At 49.6% G+C, this 14,074-nt stretch overlaps 1 protein-coding gene across 2 annotated transcripts in view; it reads left to right on the forward strand.

Annotated features, from left to right (window-relative positions):
• CNOT10 (CCR4-NOT transcription complex subunit 10) overlaps positions 1–14,074 on the forward strand; it is an 81,163-nt gene that overhangs the window by 14,599 nt on the left and 52,490 nt on the right. For both annotated transcript variants that reach the window (XM_044293940.1, XM_044293941.1), the window contains 4 exons: positions 664–812; positions 923–1,012; positions 9,142–9,225; positions 12,561–12,678. In XM_044293940.1, coding sequence (XP_044149875.1) covers positions 664–812; positions 923–1,012; positions 9,142–9,225; positions 12,561–12,678 — 441 coding nt within the window. The remainder of the gene's footprint in view (positions 1–663; positions 813–922; positions 1,013–9,141; positions 9,226–12,560; positions 12,679–14,074) is intronic.

A 14,074-nucleotide genomic window follows, 5' to 3' on the forward strand; every position in this document is an offset into this window, starting at 1 on the left:
TCTTAAAGTAGTTATCCTATAGATGTGAGAGAGGCTGGTCTATTCCAGTGTTTCTTCCTGTTCCTGATATGTCACTTCCTTGATTTTTTTGAAAAAAATAAAAATAAAAAAGCTTAGGTGGTGGTTTTTTAACTAAATTTTTCAGAGAAACTGATGTATGGAAGAAACTCTTTAGCCTTAGTTCAGGATGTGGGGACAGAAGGCGCCTGACTGACACAACTTCCAGCTAAACAAAAATAGTTTGCAGCGGGATCAGAGTGGCTTAAAAATATAAAAGCTGCTGTAGTCCCATCCACCAGTCCCCTAGCGCTGCTTCTACTTCTAGCTCCTGCCTCGACATGCGGAAAATGCCCGCTCAACTAGTCAGTGATTGGCTGAGAGGGTCTTTCAAGGCATTTCTTCCATGACAAGACTGCAGCTGGAAGTTGAGAGCAGCTGGAACCAAGGCAGCCCTGCAGCGGCATTGTGTAGATAAGTGCAATCGAGTATCTGTACTTTTATAGTCCTTTGGACCCCACTACCAAATTATTATTATTATTTATTTTTTTTGTTTAATACCCACTTTAATACAAGCTTACTCCTGGAGCTCCACCTTGTATTGTATAGTCTGCTTGCTTATCTGCTAACGTTTAGTATTATTTTTTTGTATGTTTTCTTTTCCAGAAGAGAAGTTTGCACACGCTGTGTGCTTCCTGCTGATTGACCTATACCTTCTAACTTACCAAACTGAAAAAGCCTTACACCTTCTGGTGGTATTGGAAAAAATGATCTTACAAGGCAGCAACCATAATAAAAATGGTAAAAATAATGAGGTAAGTCATAAAGAACATTGCAAATACTCAAAATAGGTGGCGGGAGGGCGAACATGTGTGTACTGTAATTTTTCTCCTTTTAAATGTATACAACAATTTTCACATTTCAGACAAATAATAGTAGTAACAACAAAGAAGCACTAAACGCGAGGACTGAAGGAGGCGCTCAGTTAGAAGCTGCAAAGTCCAAAATTCATCAGGTACAGAGTTGTGTGTGTGCTGTATAAGATGCTTTATTAGAAATGAAAAAGAAAAAAAAAAAAATTATTAATCTGAAAAACACCTAAATTAGGCAGATTGAGGCGCAACAGTGAGTTGCGCTGTTACCTGCGACTTTTCCCCCGCTCACGCCAGGTCTTAAGTTGTGGCGAGGAAGGGCAGGCCCGTTTCATTCATCATTTTCTATGCCTGTTTTAGGCGTAGAAAATGGGCTGAATGTAAGACGGCTAAGAAGCTACCATATTTTTCGCCGTATAAGACGCACTTTTTCTCCCCCCAAAATGGGGGAAAAATGCCCCTGCGTCTTATACGGCGAATGCTGTCAGTTTTACATCGCAAGCTGCGATGTAAAGAGAGCGGGGACTCGGGGAGGGACAGGGAGGAGGAGCTGGGGCCAGCAATAGCGGTGGGGCGGTGCAGTCACTTTACTATAGCCCCGCCCCGCCGCTCCGGTATACTAATATAATATGTCATATTCAATTAATAGTTATTAAATATGCCCCTTTATGCCTAATAGTACCTTAAATCCTAAGCGCTTCAGTACAAAGCAGGCCGGGCGGGCGGCAGCGTAACTCCCAGATGTCACGTGCCTGCGCCGCCTACTTTATGAATGAAGCAGGCGGCGCAGGCAAGTGACGTCAGTGAGTGACGCGCCGGCCTGCCTGCCGGCATTGTACTGAAGCGGTTAGGATTTAAGGTACTATTAGGAATAAAGGGGCATATTTAATAACTATTAATTGAATAAGACATATTATATTAGTATACTGGAGCGGCGGGGGATCTGTGGATGGCACAGTTATGGGCTGGGAGGGTCTGTGGATGACACATGTATAACAGTGCCATCCACAGATCCCCCCCCCCCCTGTAACAGTGCCAGCCACAGATCCCCCTGTAACAGTGTCCGTCATCCACAGATCCCCCTGTAACAGTGTCCGTCATCCACAGATCCCCCTGTAACAGTGTCCGTCATCCACAGATCCCCCTGTAACAGTGTCCGTCATCCACAGATCCCCCCTGTAACAGTGTCCGTCATCCACAGATCCCCCTGTAACAGTGTCCGTCATCCACAGATCCCCCTGTAACAGTGTCCGTCATCCACAGATCCCCCTGTAACAGTGTCCGTCATCCACAGATCCCCCTGTAACAGTGTCCGTCATCCACAGATCCCCCTGTAACAGTGTCCGTCATCCACAGATCCCCCTGTAACAGTGTCCGTCATCCACAGATCCCCCTGTAACAGTGTCCGTCATCCACAGATCCCCCTGTAACAGTGTCCGTCATCCACAGATCCCCCTGTAACAGTGTCCGTCCATCCCCATCACAGATCCCCCTGTAACAGTGTCCGTCATCCACAGATCCCCCTGTAACAGTGTCCGTCATCCACAGATCCCCCTGTAACAGTGTCCGTCATCCACAGATCCCCCTGTAACAGTGTCCGTCATCCACAGATCCCCCTGTAACAGTGTCCGTCATCCACAGATCCCCCCGTAACAGTGTCCGTCATCCACAGATCCCCCGTAACAGTGTCCGTCATCCACAGATCCCCCCGTAACAGTGTCCGTCATCCACAGATCCCCCGTAACAGTGTCCCGTCATCCACAGATCCCCCGTAACAGTGTCCGTCATCCACAGATCCCCCGTAACAGTGTCCGTCATCCACAGATCCCCCCGTAACAGTGTCCGTCATCCACAGATCCCCCTGTAACAGTGTCCGTCATCCACAGATCCCCCTGTAACAGTGTCCGTCATCCACAGATCCCCCTGTAACAGTGTCCGTCATCCACAGATCCCCCTGTAACAGTGTCCGTCATCCACAGATCCCCCGTAACAGTGTCCGTCATCCACAGATCCCCCTGTAACAGTGTCCGTCATCCACAGATCCCCCTGTAACAGTGTCCGTCATCCACAGATCCCCCTGTAACAGTGTCCGTCATCCACAGATCCCCCTGTAACAGTGTCCGTCATCCACAGATCCCCCTGTAACAGTGTCCGTCATCCACAGATCCCCCTGTAACAGTGTCCGTCATCCACAGATCCCCCTGTAACAGTGTCCGTCATCCACAGATCCCCCTGTAACAGTGTCCGTCATCCACAGATCCCCCCGTAACAGTGTCCGTCATCCACAGATCCCCCCGTAACAGTGTCCGTCATCCACAGATCCCCCCGTAACAGTGTCCGTCATCCACAGATCCCCCCGTAACAGTGTCCGTCATCCACAGATCCCCCCGTAACAGTGTCCGTCATCCACAGATCCCCCCGTAACAGTGTCCGTCATCCACAGATCCCCCCGTAACAGTGTCCGTCATCCACAGATCCCCCCGTAACAGTGTCCGTCATCCACAGATCCCCCCGTAACAGTGTCCGTCATCCACAGATCCCCCCGTAACAGTGTCCGTCATCCACAGATCCCCCCGTAACAGTGTCCGTCATCCACAGATCCCCCCGTAACAGTGTCCGTCATCCACAGATCCCCCCGTAACAGTGTCCGTCATCCACAGATCCCCCCGTAACAGTGTCCGTCATCCACAGATCCCCCCGTAACAGTGTCCGTCATCCACAGATCCCCCCGTAACAGTGTCCGTCATCCACAGATCCCCCCGTAACAGTGTCCGTCATCCACAGATCCCCCCGTAACAGTGTCCGTCATCCACAGATCCCCCCGTAACAGTGTCCGTCATCCACAGATCCCCCCGTAACAGTGTCCGTCATCCACAGATCCCCCCGTAACAGTGTCCGTCATCCACAGATCCCCCTCAACAGTGTCCTCATCCACAGATCCCCCCGTAACAGTGTCCGTCATCCACAGATCCCCCCCGTAACAGTGTCCGTCATCCACAGATCCCCCCCGTAACAGTGTCCGTCATCCACAGATCCCCCCCGTAACAGTGTCCGTCATCCACAGATCCCCCCCCGTAACAGTGTCCGTCATCCACAGATCCCCCCCCGTAACAGTGTCCGTCATCCACAGATCCCCCCGTAACAGTGTCCGTCATCCACAGATCCCCCCCCGTAACAGTGTCCGTCATCCACAGATCCCCCCCCGTAACAGTGTCCGTCATCCACAGATCCCCCCCCGTAACAGTGTCCGTCATCCACAGATCCCCCCCGTAACAGTGTCCGTCATCCACAGATCCCCCCCGTAACAGTGTCCGTCATCCACAGATCCCCCCCCCGTAACAGTGTCCGTCATCCACAGATCCCCCCCCGTAACAGTGTCCGTCATCCACAGATCCCCCCCGTAACAGTGTCCGTCATCCACAGATCCCCCCCCCGTAACAGTGTCCGTCATCCACAGATCCCCCCCATAGTGTCCGTCATCCACAGATCCCCCCCGTAACAGTGTCCGTCATCCACAGATCCCCCCCGTAACAGTGTCCCGTCATCCACAATCCCCCCCGTAACAGTGTCCGTCATCCACAGATCCCCCCCCCTACAGTGTCCGTCATCCACAGATCCCCCCCCCCGTAACAGTGTCCGTCATCCACAGATCCCCCCCCCCGTAAAGTTCCGTCATCCACAGATCCCCCACCCATAACAGTGTCCGTCATCCACAGATCCCCCCCCCAAGTAACAGTGTCCGTCATCCACAGATCCCCCCCCCCCATAACAGTGTCCGTCATCCACAGATCCCCCCCCATAAGTGTCCCGTCATCCACAGATCCCCCCCCCCCATAACAGTGTCCGTCATCCACAGATCCCCCCGAACAGTGTCCGTCATCCACAGATCCCCCCCCCCATAACAGTGTCCCGTCATCCACAGATCCCCCCCCCATAACAGTGTCCGTCATCCACAGATCCCCCCCCCCCATAACAGTGTCCGTCATCCACAGATCCCCCCCCTAACGTGTCCGTCATCCACAGATCCCCCCCCCCCATAACAGTGTCCGTCAGCCACAGATCCCCCCCCGTAAAAGTGTCCGCATCCACAGATCCCCCCCCATAACAGTGTCCGTCATCCACAGATCCCTCCCCCCCCCCATAACAGTGTCCGTCATCCACAGATCCCCCCCCGTAACAGTGTCCGTCATCCACAGATCCCCCCCCCCATAACAGTGTCCGTCATCCACAATCCCCCCCCCCGTAACAGTGTCCGTCATCCACATATCCCCCCCCCATAAGTGTCCGTCATCCACAGATCCCCCCCCCCATAACAGTGGTCCGTCATCCCAGATCCCCCCCCCCTAACAGTGTCCGTCATCCACAGATCCCCCCCCCCATAACAGTGTCCGTCATCCACAGATCCCCCCCCCCATAACAGTGTCCGTCATCCCAGATCCCCCCCCCATAACAGTGTCCGTCATCCACAATCCCCCCCCCCCATAACAGTGTCCGTCATCCACAGAATCCCCCCCCCCATAACAGTGTCCGTCATCCACAGATCCCCCCCCCCCAGTAACAGTGTCCGTCATCCACAGATCCCCCCCCCCATAACAGTGTCCGTCATCCACAGATCCCCCCCCATTACAGTGTCCGTCATCCACAGATCCCCCCCCCATAACAGTGTCCGTCTCCACAGATCCCCCCCCCCCCAGTAACAGTGTCCGTCATCCACAGATCCCCCCCGTAACAGTGTCCGTCATCCACAGATCCCCCCCCCCATACAGTGTCCGTCATACCACAGATCCCCCCCCAGAACAGTGTCCGTCATCCACAGAATCCCCCCCCCATACAGTTGTCCGTCATCCACAGATCACCCCCCCCCCCATAACAGGTCCGTCATCCACAGATCCCCCCCCCATACAGTGTCCCGTCATCCACAGATCCCCCCCCCCTACAGTGTCCGTTCATCCACAGATCCCCCCCCCATAAAGTGTCCGTCATCCACAGATCCCCCCCCCCCATAACAGTGGTCCGTCATCCACTGCTCCCCCCCCCCCCCATAACAGTGTGTCCGTCATCCCAGATCCCACCCCCCCATAACAGTGTCCGTCATCCACAGATCCCCCCCCCCAATAGCAGGTCCGTCATCCACAGATCCACCCCCCCCATAAACAGTGTCCCGTCATCCACAGATCCCCCCCCATAACAGTGTCCGATCATCCACAGATCCCCCCCCCCCCATAACAGTGGTCCGCATCCACAGATCCCCCCCCCATAAAGGTCCGTCATCCACAGATCCCCCCCCCCCGTCATCCACAGATTCCCCCCACCCCATAAGTGTCAGTATCCACAGATCCCCCCCCCATCCCCCCCTAACCAGTGTCCGTCATCCACAGATCCCCCCCCCATAACAGTGTCTTTTGTCGTCATCCAAAGAGCCCCCCCATAACGTGTCCGTCATCCACCGTCCCCCCCCCAATAACAGTGTTCCGTCATCCACAGATCCCCCCCATAACATTTTGTCCGTCATCCACAGATCCCCCCCCATCCCCCACACATAAACAGTTGTCCGTCATCATCCACAGATCCCCCCCAACCCATAAGGGCTCCGTTCATCCACAGATCCCCCCCCCATAACCGTGTCCGTATCCACAGACCCCCCCCCCCACCCCACCCCCCCCCCATAACAGTGTCCGTCTCCACAGATCACCCCCCCCCCCCCCATAACAGTGTCAGTCATCCACAGATCCCCCCCCCCCCCCCATAACAGTGTCCGTCATCCACAGTATCCCCCCCCCCCCCTCCCCATAACAGTGTCCGTCATCCACAGATCCCCAGTAATAGTGCCATCCACAGACCACCATTAGTTCCAAACCCACCAAACACACAGCACACCTTTTGGTTAAAAATATTTTTTTTCTTATTTTCCTCCCCAAAAAAAATTACGGTATCTTACGTTTAGAAGTGGCAGAGAATCCGCTGAAGTTATGTAGAGGATCCACCGCCACCTATGGGCCTTTATTAAGAGCGGCGTCTAAAACGCCGGTCTTAATAAATGTAGCCCATTATGTTCTGAACCAACATAATGTACACTTCCTATTGGCTGTCATAATAACTCATTACTGAACACGCTGAGCGCTATCCAATAGTCGTTTTTTGATTATAATAAACTTATCTTAAAGTACATTGTCTCTTCAATAGTCAGATTGAATATAGAAAAATTAGTTATCAAAAGACATCATCATCCAATGACAGAGCGCTCTATCAAGATAGTGTACAGGATCAAGAGCAAATACATATTGTAGACATATAACATAAGTCTAAAACCCCCCCACCCTTCCCAGACCCCTCCCCCCACTCTAGACAGTGTAGAGATGTTAGCGCTCCTATCTTATATCACAATATGAGTGTGCGACAACCAGTCATTCCACAATTTCTCCAATTTCTGAGGACATTCTCTCTTCACAAATACACTTCTTTCCATAATCAACATATCATGCACTTTCCGCACAAATTCGCCCACTGTCGGTGGACTCCCCTGGATCTAATGGTGAGCCACTAACTTCCTGGCCACATATAACAGTCTCCCCACCGCCACCTAAACGAGCTCATTCCCACCAATTTCTGATACATAGCCCAACACACATACCTTGGGGTCCTTTTGCAATCCAATCGCCAAGTTGTTATTAATCATCATCAGCACCTCATCCCAATATCTACCTATCACTGGACAAGACCAAAGCATATGCAACAGGTCCGCTCCCTCCTCCGAACACTTCGGACACTTGTCATCAGACCTAACACCAACCATCCTTAAAAATACCGGCATTTTGTATACTCTGTGGATGATGAAGAGTTGTGACAATTTACCCTGCTCACTTAAGGACACTTTAGGAACTGCCTCCAATATATCCTCCCACTGATCTTTGGAAATGGCTCCTAAATCGCCCTCCCATGTCATCATCCGCGTTAGCGGGAACCTGGCTAAAAACTTGTCAAGCAAAAGAGTATATACCTGAGAGATCAATTCTCTCTTTCTCCCTTTCGGCAGAATGAGCTTCGGCGTGCCTTAATTGCAAATATTGATAGAACCAAACCTTGGGGACATGAAATTCTTGCTGCAGCCCCTGAAATGATTTAAACACATTGCCATCTAATAGTTGACCTATCCCACACCTCATGAGATTCCCAATTCCGAAGTCCTGACAAAGAAATAAACTCTGGCAATAAACTGTTGTTCCATATTGGGGAAAGCACTCCAACTCCTCCCACCCCTCTAAGCTGTTTAACTTTCGCCCATACCCTCTTCATAAGCTCAATAAGCAGGACCTTCTCCCTCCCCACATGCATGCCCGCCCCTCCAGTATACACATAAGGTCCCGACTGCCCAACCAGTGCTGCAGTATCCTACCTGTCATATCCGGAAGCTGACAATCCAGCCAGCCCTTAAAGTGCTGACACTGAGAGGCCAAGAAATAAATCCATGCGTTGCGAACAGCCAAGCCTCCTTCCGTCTTGGGGTACTGCAGCGTTTCCAACTTAATCCTTGCTCGGCCACGTTTCCAAATAAGGTCCCTGAACAAAGAATGAATCCTCCTAAACCTATCCAAGGGTATCTAGACAGGGGCATTGTTGAGTACATACAGTAGCTGAGGCATCATTACCATTTTTAAGAGATTCATCCTACCCACTACAGACAGACAGACAGACAGCCTACACAAAGTCCTCACCTTAAGTCTAAAGGTAGCTAGTAAAGGAGTCAAATTCAACTCTTCAAAATCCACCAATCTAGGTGTTATATACAGCCCCAAATATTGGAATTTATCCACCCAGGGTACCGTACTACCTACCAGCTCGACCAACAGAGCCTGGCCATTCACTGGCATCAGAGCAGACTTTCCAATTAATAGTAAGCCCAGAGTATCCCCCGAACCGATCAATTAGAGACATGGCCGCATCCAGAGATGACCCAGTATCGGCCAGAAACAGCAAAGTGTCGTGAGCATACATAGCCACTTTGTTCTGCACCCCACAATATGAGGCGACAGGCGTACTAAAGCCGCTAGTGGCTCAATAGCTAAGGCAAATAGCAAAGGCGACAGTGGGCATCCCTGCCTGGTGCCTCTTGCCAGAATAAAACTATCTTACAGCCCCGTTAGCTCTAATGCGCGCCTTAGGATTCGAATATAACACCTGTACCCATTGAATAAAACGTGTGCCGAAGCCCATGGCCTACTGGTCATTATTTTTCGGTGGTTTTTGGACTAACCCTTTATGTTCTGACTTTCAGTACAAAGTAAGGGCGTACATTCAAATGAAATCTTTGAAAGCGTGCAAAAGGGAGATAAAGTCTGTCATGAACACATCTGGCAATGTGAGTAAAAGCTTTCTTAACATTTCTTTTATTAAGTATTAATATGACTAAAAATAAATAACTAGTAGTGAATTCCTGTCTTCATATATTGTTTCAGTGAGGTCAATCATGTGGCCTAAAGAGATACTTGGAAACCGAGAACCCCTTTTCATATGGGCAGGCAGATTACAGGGCTTAAAGGATTTGTGCAAGAATGGGTGTTGTCCGGACCTGTAAAGGAAAGATGAGTCACCTGCTTCCTGGCACTGGCTCTCGCTCCTTCTTCACCAGGCCTACAGTGCTCGGCTGGACTCTCTCTCGATGTCAGCATCTGGTTTGACATCACTGCAGACGGTGACCGGCTTCCCTTACGTTATGACAAATGGTCACATGATGCGAGGGGAGCCAATCAACCACCGCAGCCAGTGATTGGCTGTGGTGATGTCTAACCTGATGTTGACATCAAGGGAGCCCAGGGGAGTATCGCAGGCCTGCTGGAGAAGGAGCGGGGAGCTGGTGCCAGGAAGCAGATAAGTCATATTTTCTTTACAGGTCTGAATAAATGGAGGAGTTTACCACCTCCTCCTTCCCATTCTTACACAAACCCTTTAAAGGGGTTCTACAGTTATTTTAAACTGATGATGGATCATCAGCATCTGATCGGTGGGGATCTGACACCCGGGATCCCCACCGATCAGCTGTTTGAGAAGGCAGCGGCGCTGGCAGTAGCACCGCGGCCTTCTCGCTGTTTACCGCAGGCCCAGTGACGTCACGTCTAGTATTAACTTGCCTGGGCGGGGCTAAGCTCCATTCAAGTGAACAGAGCTTAGTCCTGCCCAGGACAGTGATATTAGTTGTGACGTCACTGGGCCTGTGGTAAACACCGAGAAGGCAGCAGTGCTACTGCCAGTGCCGCTGCCTTCTCAAACAGCTGATCGGCGGGGGTCCTGGGTGTCGGACCCCTGCCGATATTATGCTGATGATCTATCCAGAGGATACATCATCATTTTAAAATAACTGCAGAACCCCATTAAGAAAAAAAGATTCGCCTGTCTTCACCACTCGTGTTCCAGCGCCGAGCTCCCTTCTGCACAGCTTTGAGTCTTGCTGGACCGGAAATGTGATGTGCTATGAACCGGAAATGTGCGGTCTACATGCACGTCACTACTGTTGGCCAATCACTAGCCTCAGTGGTGATGTGTTTAGGCATTGATTGGCTGGCAGTGGTGACATGCGTCTAGACAGCACACTTTGCTCTAGCTCATTGCCGGGACCGGAGTGCTGGTTACTGGTGAGAATTTATTTTTTAACCCTTGCACCCTGCCTGCCCATATGAAAAAGGGTTTCTCATCTCAGGGAACCCCTTAAAACCAATGTGGTGGCAAAATGCTGGTGCTACAGGTGCCTTTACTCTAAAGAGTAATGTTGGCTTAAAGTTACCTTAATTTCTTCTGACCTTGGTTTAGACATGCCTATGTAACACATATTAAAGGGATTGTTCACCTTTTAAGGATGTTTGGGCAGACACCCAGACCTGCAGGGGGAAAGCATACTTACCTTCTCCCTGGGTCCTGGCTCCCTCACCCCCCCACTGCCAAGGCCTCACTCAGGTCACTTGCTGCCAACGTCTGTTTTGATGCTACTGCAACCAAATAACTGGCCTCACTGGTGACCTGCCTTCTCCCTTGCATCACATCAGTTGGTCGTGTGACACAAAGGGGACAGATCACCGGTGCGGCTATTTGGCATCAAAGTGGATGTTTACAGCAAGGAACCAGAATCCACTGACTGAGTGCAGGTAAGTTTGCTTCCCTTTCCAGGTTTGACCAAGAGTGGAGTCCTGCCCAAAAGATGAAGTCACCCTTTAAAACAGAATGTCAGCTGTGACAAATTTCATGTTGTCTATTTTATTAACAATGTCAGCAGGATGTAGGCTGTGTTTTTACAAGTCTGTGGTCCGCATCCCATTTGCAGGAGGAACTCTATTTGTATATTTGAGAATTTACCTTATTTCTTTATTTTGATCAGCATATATTAAATACCTGCACAGTAATAGCATAAAAGGAAACCACTAGTTAAAGGGGTTGCACATCTTAGCCTATCCTCGGGATAGGTCACCACAAGCTGATAGGGGTCTGACATCCCGCATCTTCACCAGTCAGCCATTCGGCTATAGCCCTTTGTAATGGCCTGAGCTTATGTCTGAAACGCCTCTCCAGCAACGCTGCATTGACTAGCTTGGTCCACTACAAAGTACACTGAGTTATTGGCTTCTAGCGCTGGAGCTATTAGGGGTGCGCTGGATTTCAAACCCCTTCCGAGGGTAGGCCATTACTTAATAAAAGAAGTGTACAGTCCCTTTAAATATCCGTGGAGTGTATGTTTGAAAAAATGGTTGATCGATCTTCTTTTTTGTGTAGTTTAGTGTTGTGAGAGTATATTTGCTAGCTGCTACTCCCTACAGTATCGAGATTTTGCATTGTATTGCCATAGCTTAAGAAATAAGCAACTCATGTCTGTCATTCACATACATTATTGGACAACACCTTCAAAAGGGGGGGGTAAATATATAATGGCAGGTGTATTCAGTAAAGCACTAATGTTCTTAAAGGAGTTGTCCGGGTTCAGCGTTAAACCCGGACATATCCCCATTTTCACCCAGGCAGCCTTCCTGACTTGAACATCGGAGCAGTTCATGCTCCGATGCTCACCTTTGCCCTGCGATAAATCGCGCAGGGCAAAGGCATTTTCTGGAGTTCTGGGGACGAACCGGGCTCTCCATAGGGCTGCTAGGAAGCCCGATGATGTCACTGGCACTGATGGGTGAGCTTTAGCGCTGCCCTAGCCTGTAAAACGGCTGGGGCAGCGCTAAAGCCCGCCCATCAGAGCTGGTGAGGTCACTTGCAACACTTCTGGGCGGAAGCCTCTGCCCGGCATTGTGTTATTGTAAATAAAAGAGCCCTTGCCCTGCGCGATCCAGTGCAGAGCTAGGGAGAGCATCGGAGCATGAAGACCTCCGATGCTAACATCAGGGGGCTGCCTGGGTGAAATTATGGGTATGTCTGGGTTCAGCTTTGAACCCAGACAACCCCTTAAATTTGTCATTAAACTACATATGTGTGCTGTGAGAAGATTATGGCTTCGTACTACTATTTGCTTCTATCTCGTTGAGCACCTAATTACTGTTATGGTTCTTTTTTCTATTATGCAGTCTATTGCTGATACAGGTGCCATAAAGCATCGTGTTTACTATGTACATGAACTTATGCATTGCCAGATTGTAAGATACCTGGACCCAGAGCTGAAGAATGATCATTCTTACTGTATCAACTTAAGGTTTCATTATCTTTTTGTAGTCTGCCCCCTCACTGTTCCTAAAAAGTAATTTTGAGTACCTCAGAGGCAACTATCGGAAAGCTGTGAAATTACTCAACTCTTCAAATATCTCGGAACATCCAGGATTCATGAAAACTGGTAAGGAGTTTATTTCTTACACAACATAACCTAATGGCACACGGAAGGTACATAGTAATGGGAAGTATGCACAGAATATGACAATTACTGCTAGACGCAGATCCTAGCTCTGAGACCTGGGAGGGCTGGGGTCTATTCGCTGCCATTGCTGGTTCCTGGCTGCTGGATTCTCCATACACTTCAATGTATGTTTTGTGGACCTGGTCCTGAAAGGACTCATGGTGGGCCCCTAACTTTTTGGAGCTTGTCCCTAAACCAAGTTAGGATGTGTTCAGACCTGTATTACACAGTTCTCATTGAAAGTCAATGGACTGAGAGACACACACTTTGTGTAGCTGCTCTCTATTCTGGCTGATTGATGGATGTTATGAAGATGGAACTCTATTAACGGAGATCGCCCTACTAGTGTTTTCTAACCCAGACAACAACCCTGGACTAGTTTCACAATAATAGACTGTATCTCTGTCCATAGCCGTGAATTGCTTTGCACAGCATAGGGTTCTTTGATCTTCTTGACTAAAAACTGTTTCCACCCTAAACCCCCCCCCCCCCATAGTCCAAAATGACCTAATGACGAATACCTCCTGGGTCTAGAATTCAGGATCATCTTATTGCTTTGATAACTAGATACTGCCCACACTGTATTTCTTAGCTAATTATTTAAGTCCTGATTTTGGTGAAATTAATAGTTTGGTGATGTTAATAGTAATCTGTCAACAGTGACCTCCCTATAGAACGGTTTGTATAGACATATTGCTGTGGTTCACCTGATTAAAGCTCTGTTATTATTTAGTTGATCCAAGGCTCCTTTCCCGAGTTAAATTTTCCTTACTATACCAATGGTGCAATGAGAGTGTCACCATTGCTCTTTGCACGGTGGCTCAGTGGTTAGCACTGGTGCCTTGCAGCGCTGTGGTCCTAGGTTCAAATCCGATCATGGACAACATCTGCATGGAGTTTCCTCCCACACTCCAAAGACATATTGATAGAGAACTTAGACATTGGGGGCAGTGTGATGCTAATGTCTGTAAAGTACTGCAGAATATGTCAGCGCTATATAAGTGACTAAAATAATAATAATAATTTTGCACCCAAGCTCCACTCCTTTCTATCACCAGCCCCTCCCTCACATCTTTGCCACTGCCTGGCCCTTTCAATCAAAGCAGCCAGGAAGGGGTTGGCCACATAAATGATTGAAGCTTGGGTGCAACAAGAGCAACGGTGATGGCCTTGTTGCATCAAGTTCCTAACTTGTGTTTTAGGAAAAAAGTGTCAGAGCTTTGGATCAACCAAAGAAAAACCGCTTTAATCAGGGGAACTATAGCTGTACTGTATGTCTATACACCTAGTTGGGTAAGGAGGTTTCTGGGGGGGCAGGCTCTGTTTAAAGGGGTAT

Source organism: Bufo gargarizans, chromosome 5 (genome assembly GCF_014858855.1).
Source record: "Bufo gargarizans isolate SCDJY-AF-19 chromosome 5, ASM1485885v1, whole genome shotgun sequence".
NCBI lineage: Eukaryota > Metazoa > Chordata > Amphibia > Anura > Bufonidae > Bufo > Bufo gargarizans.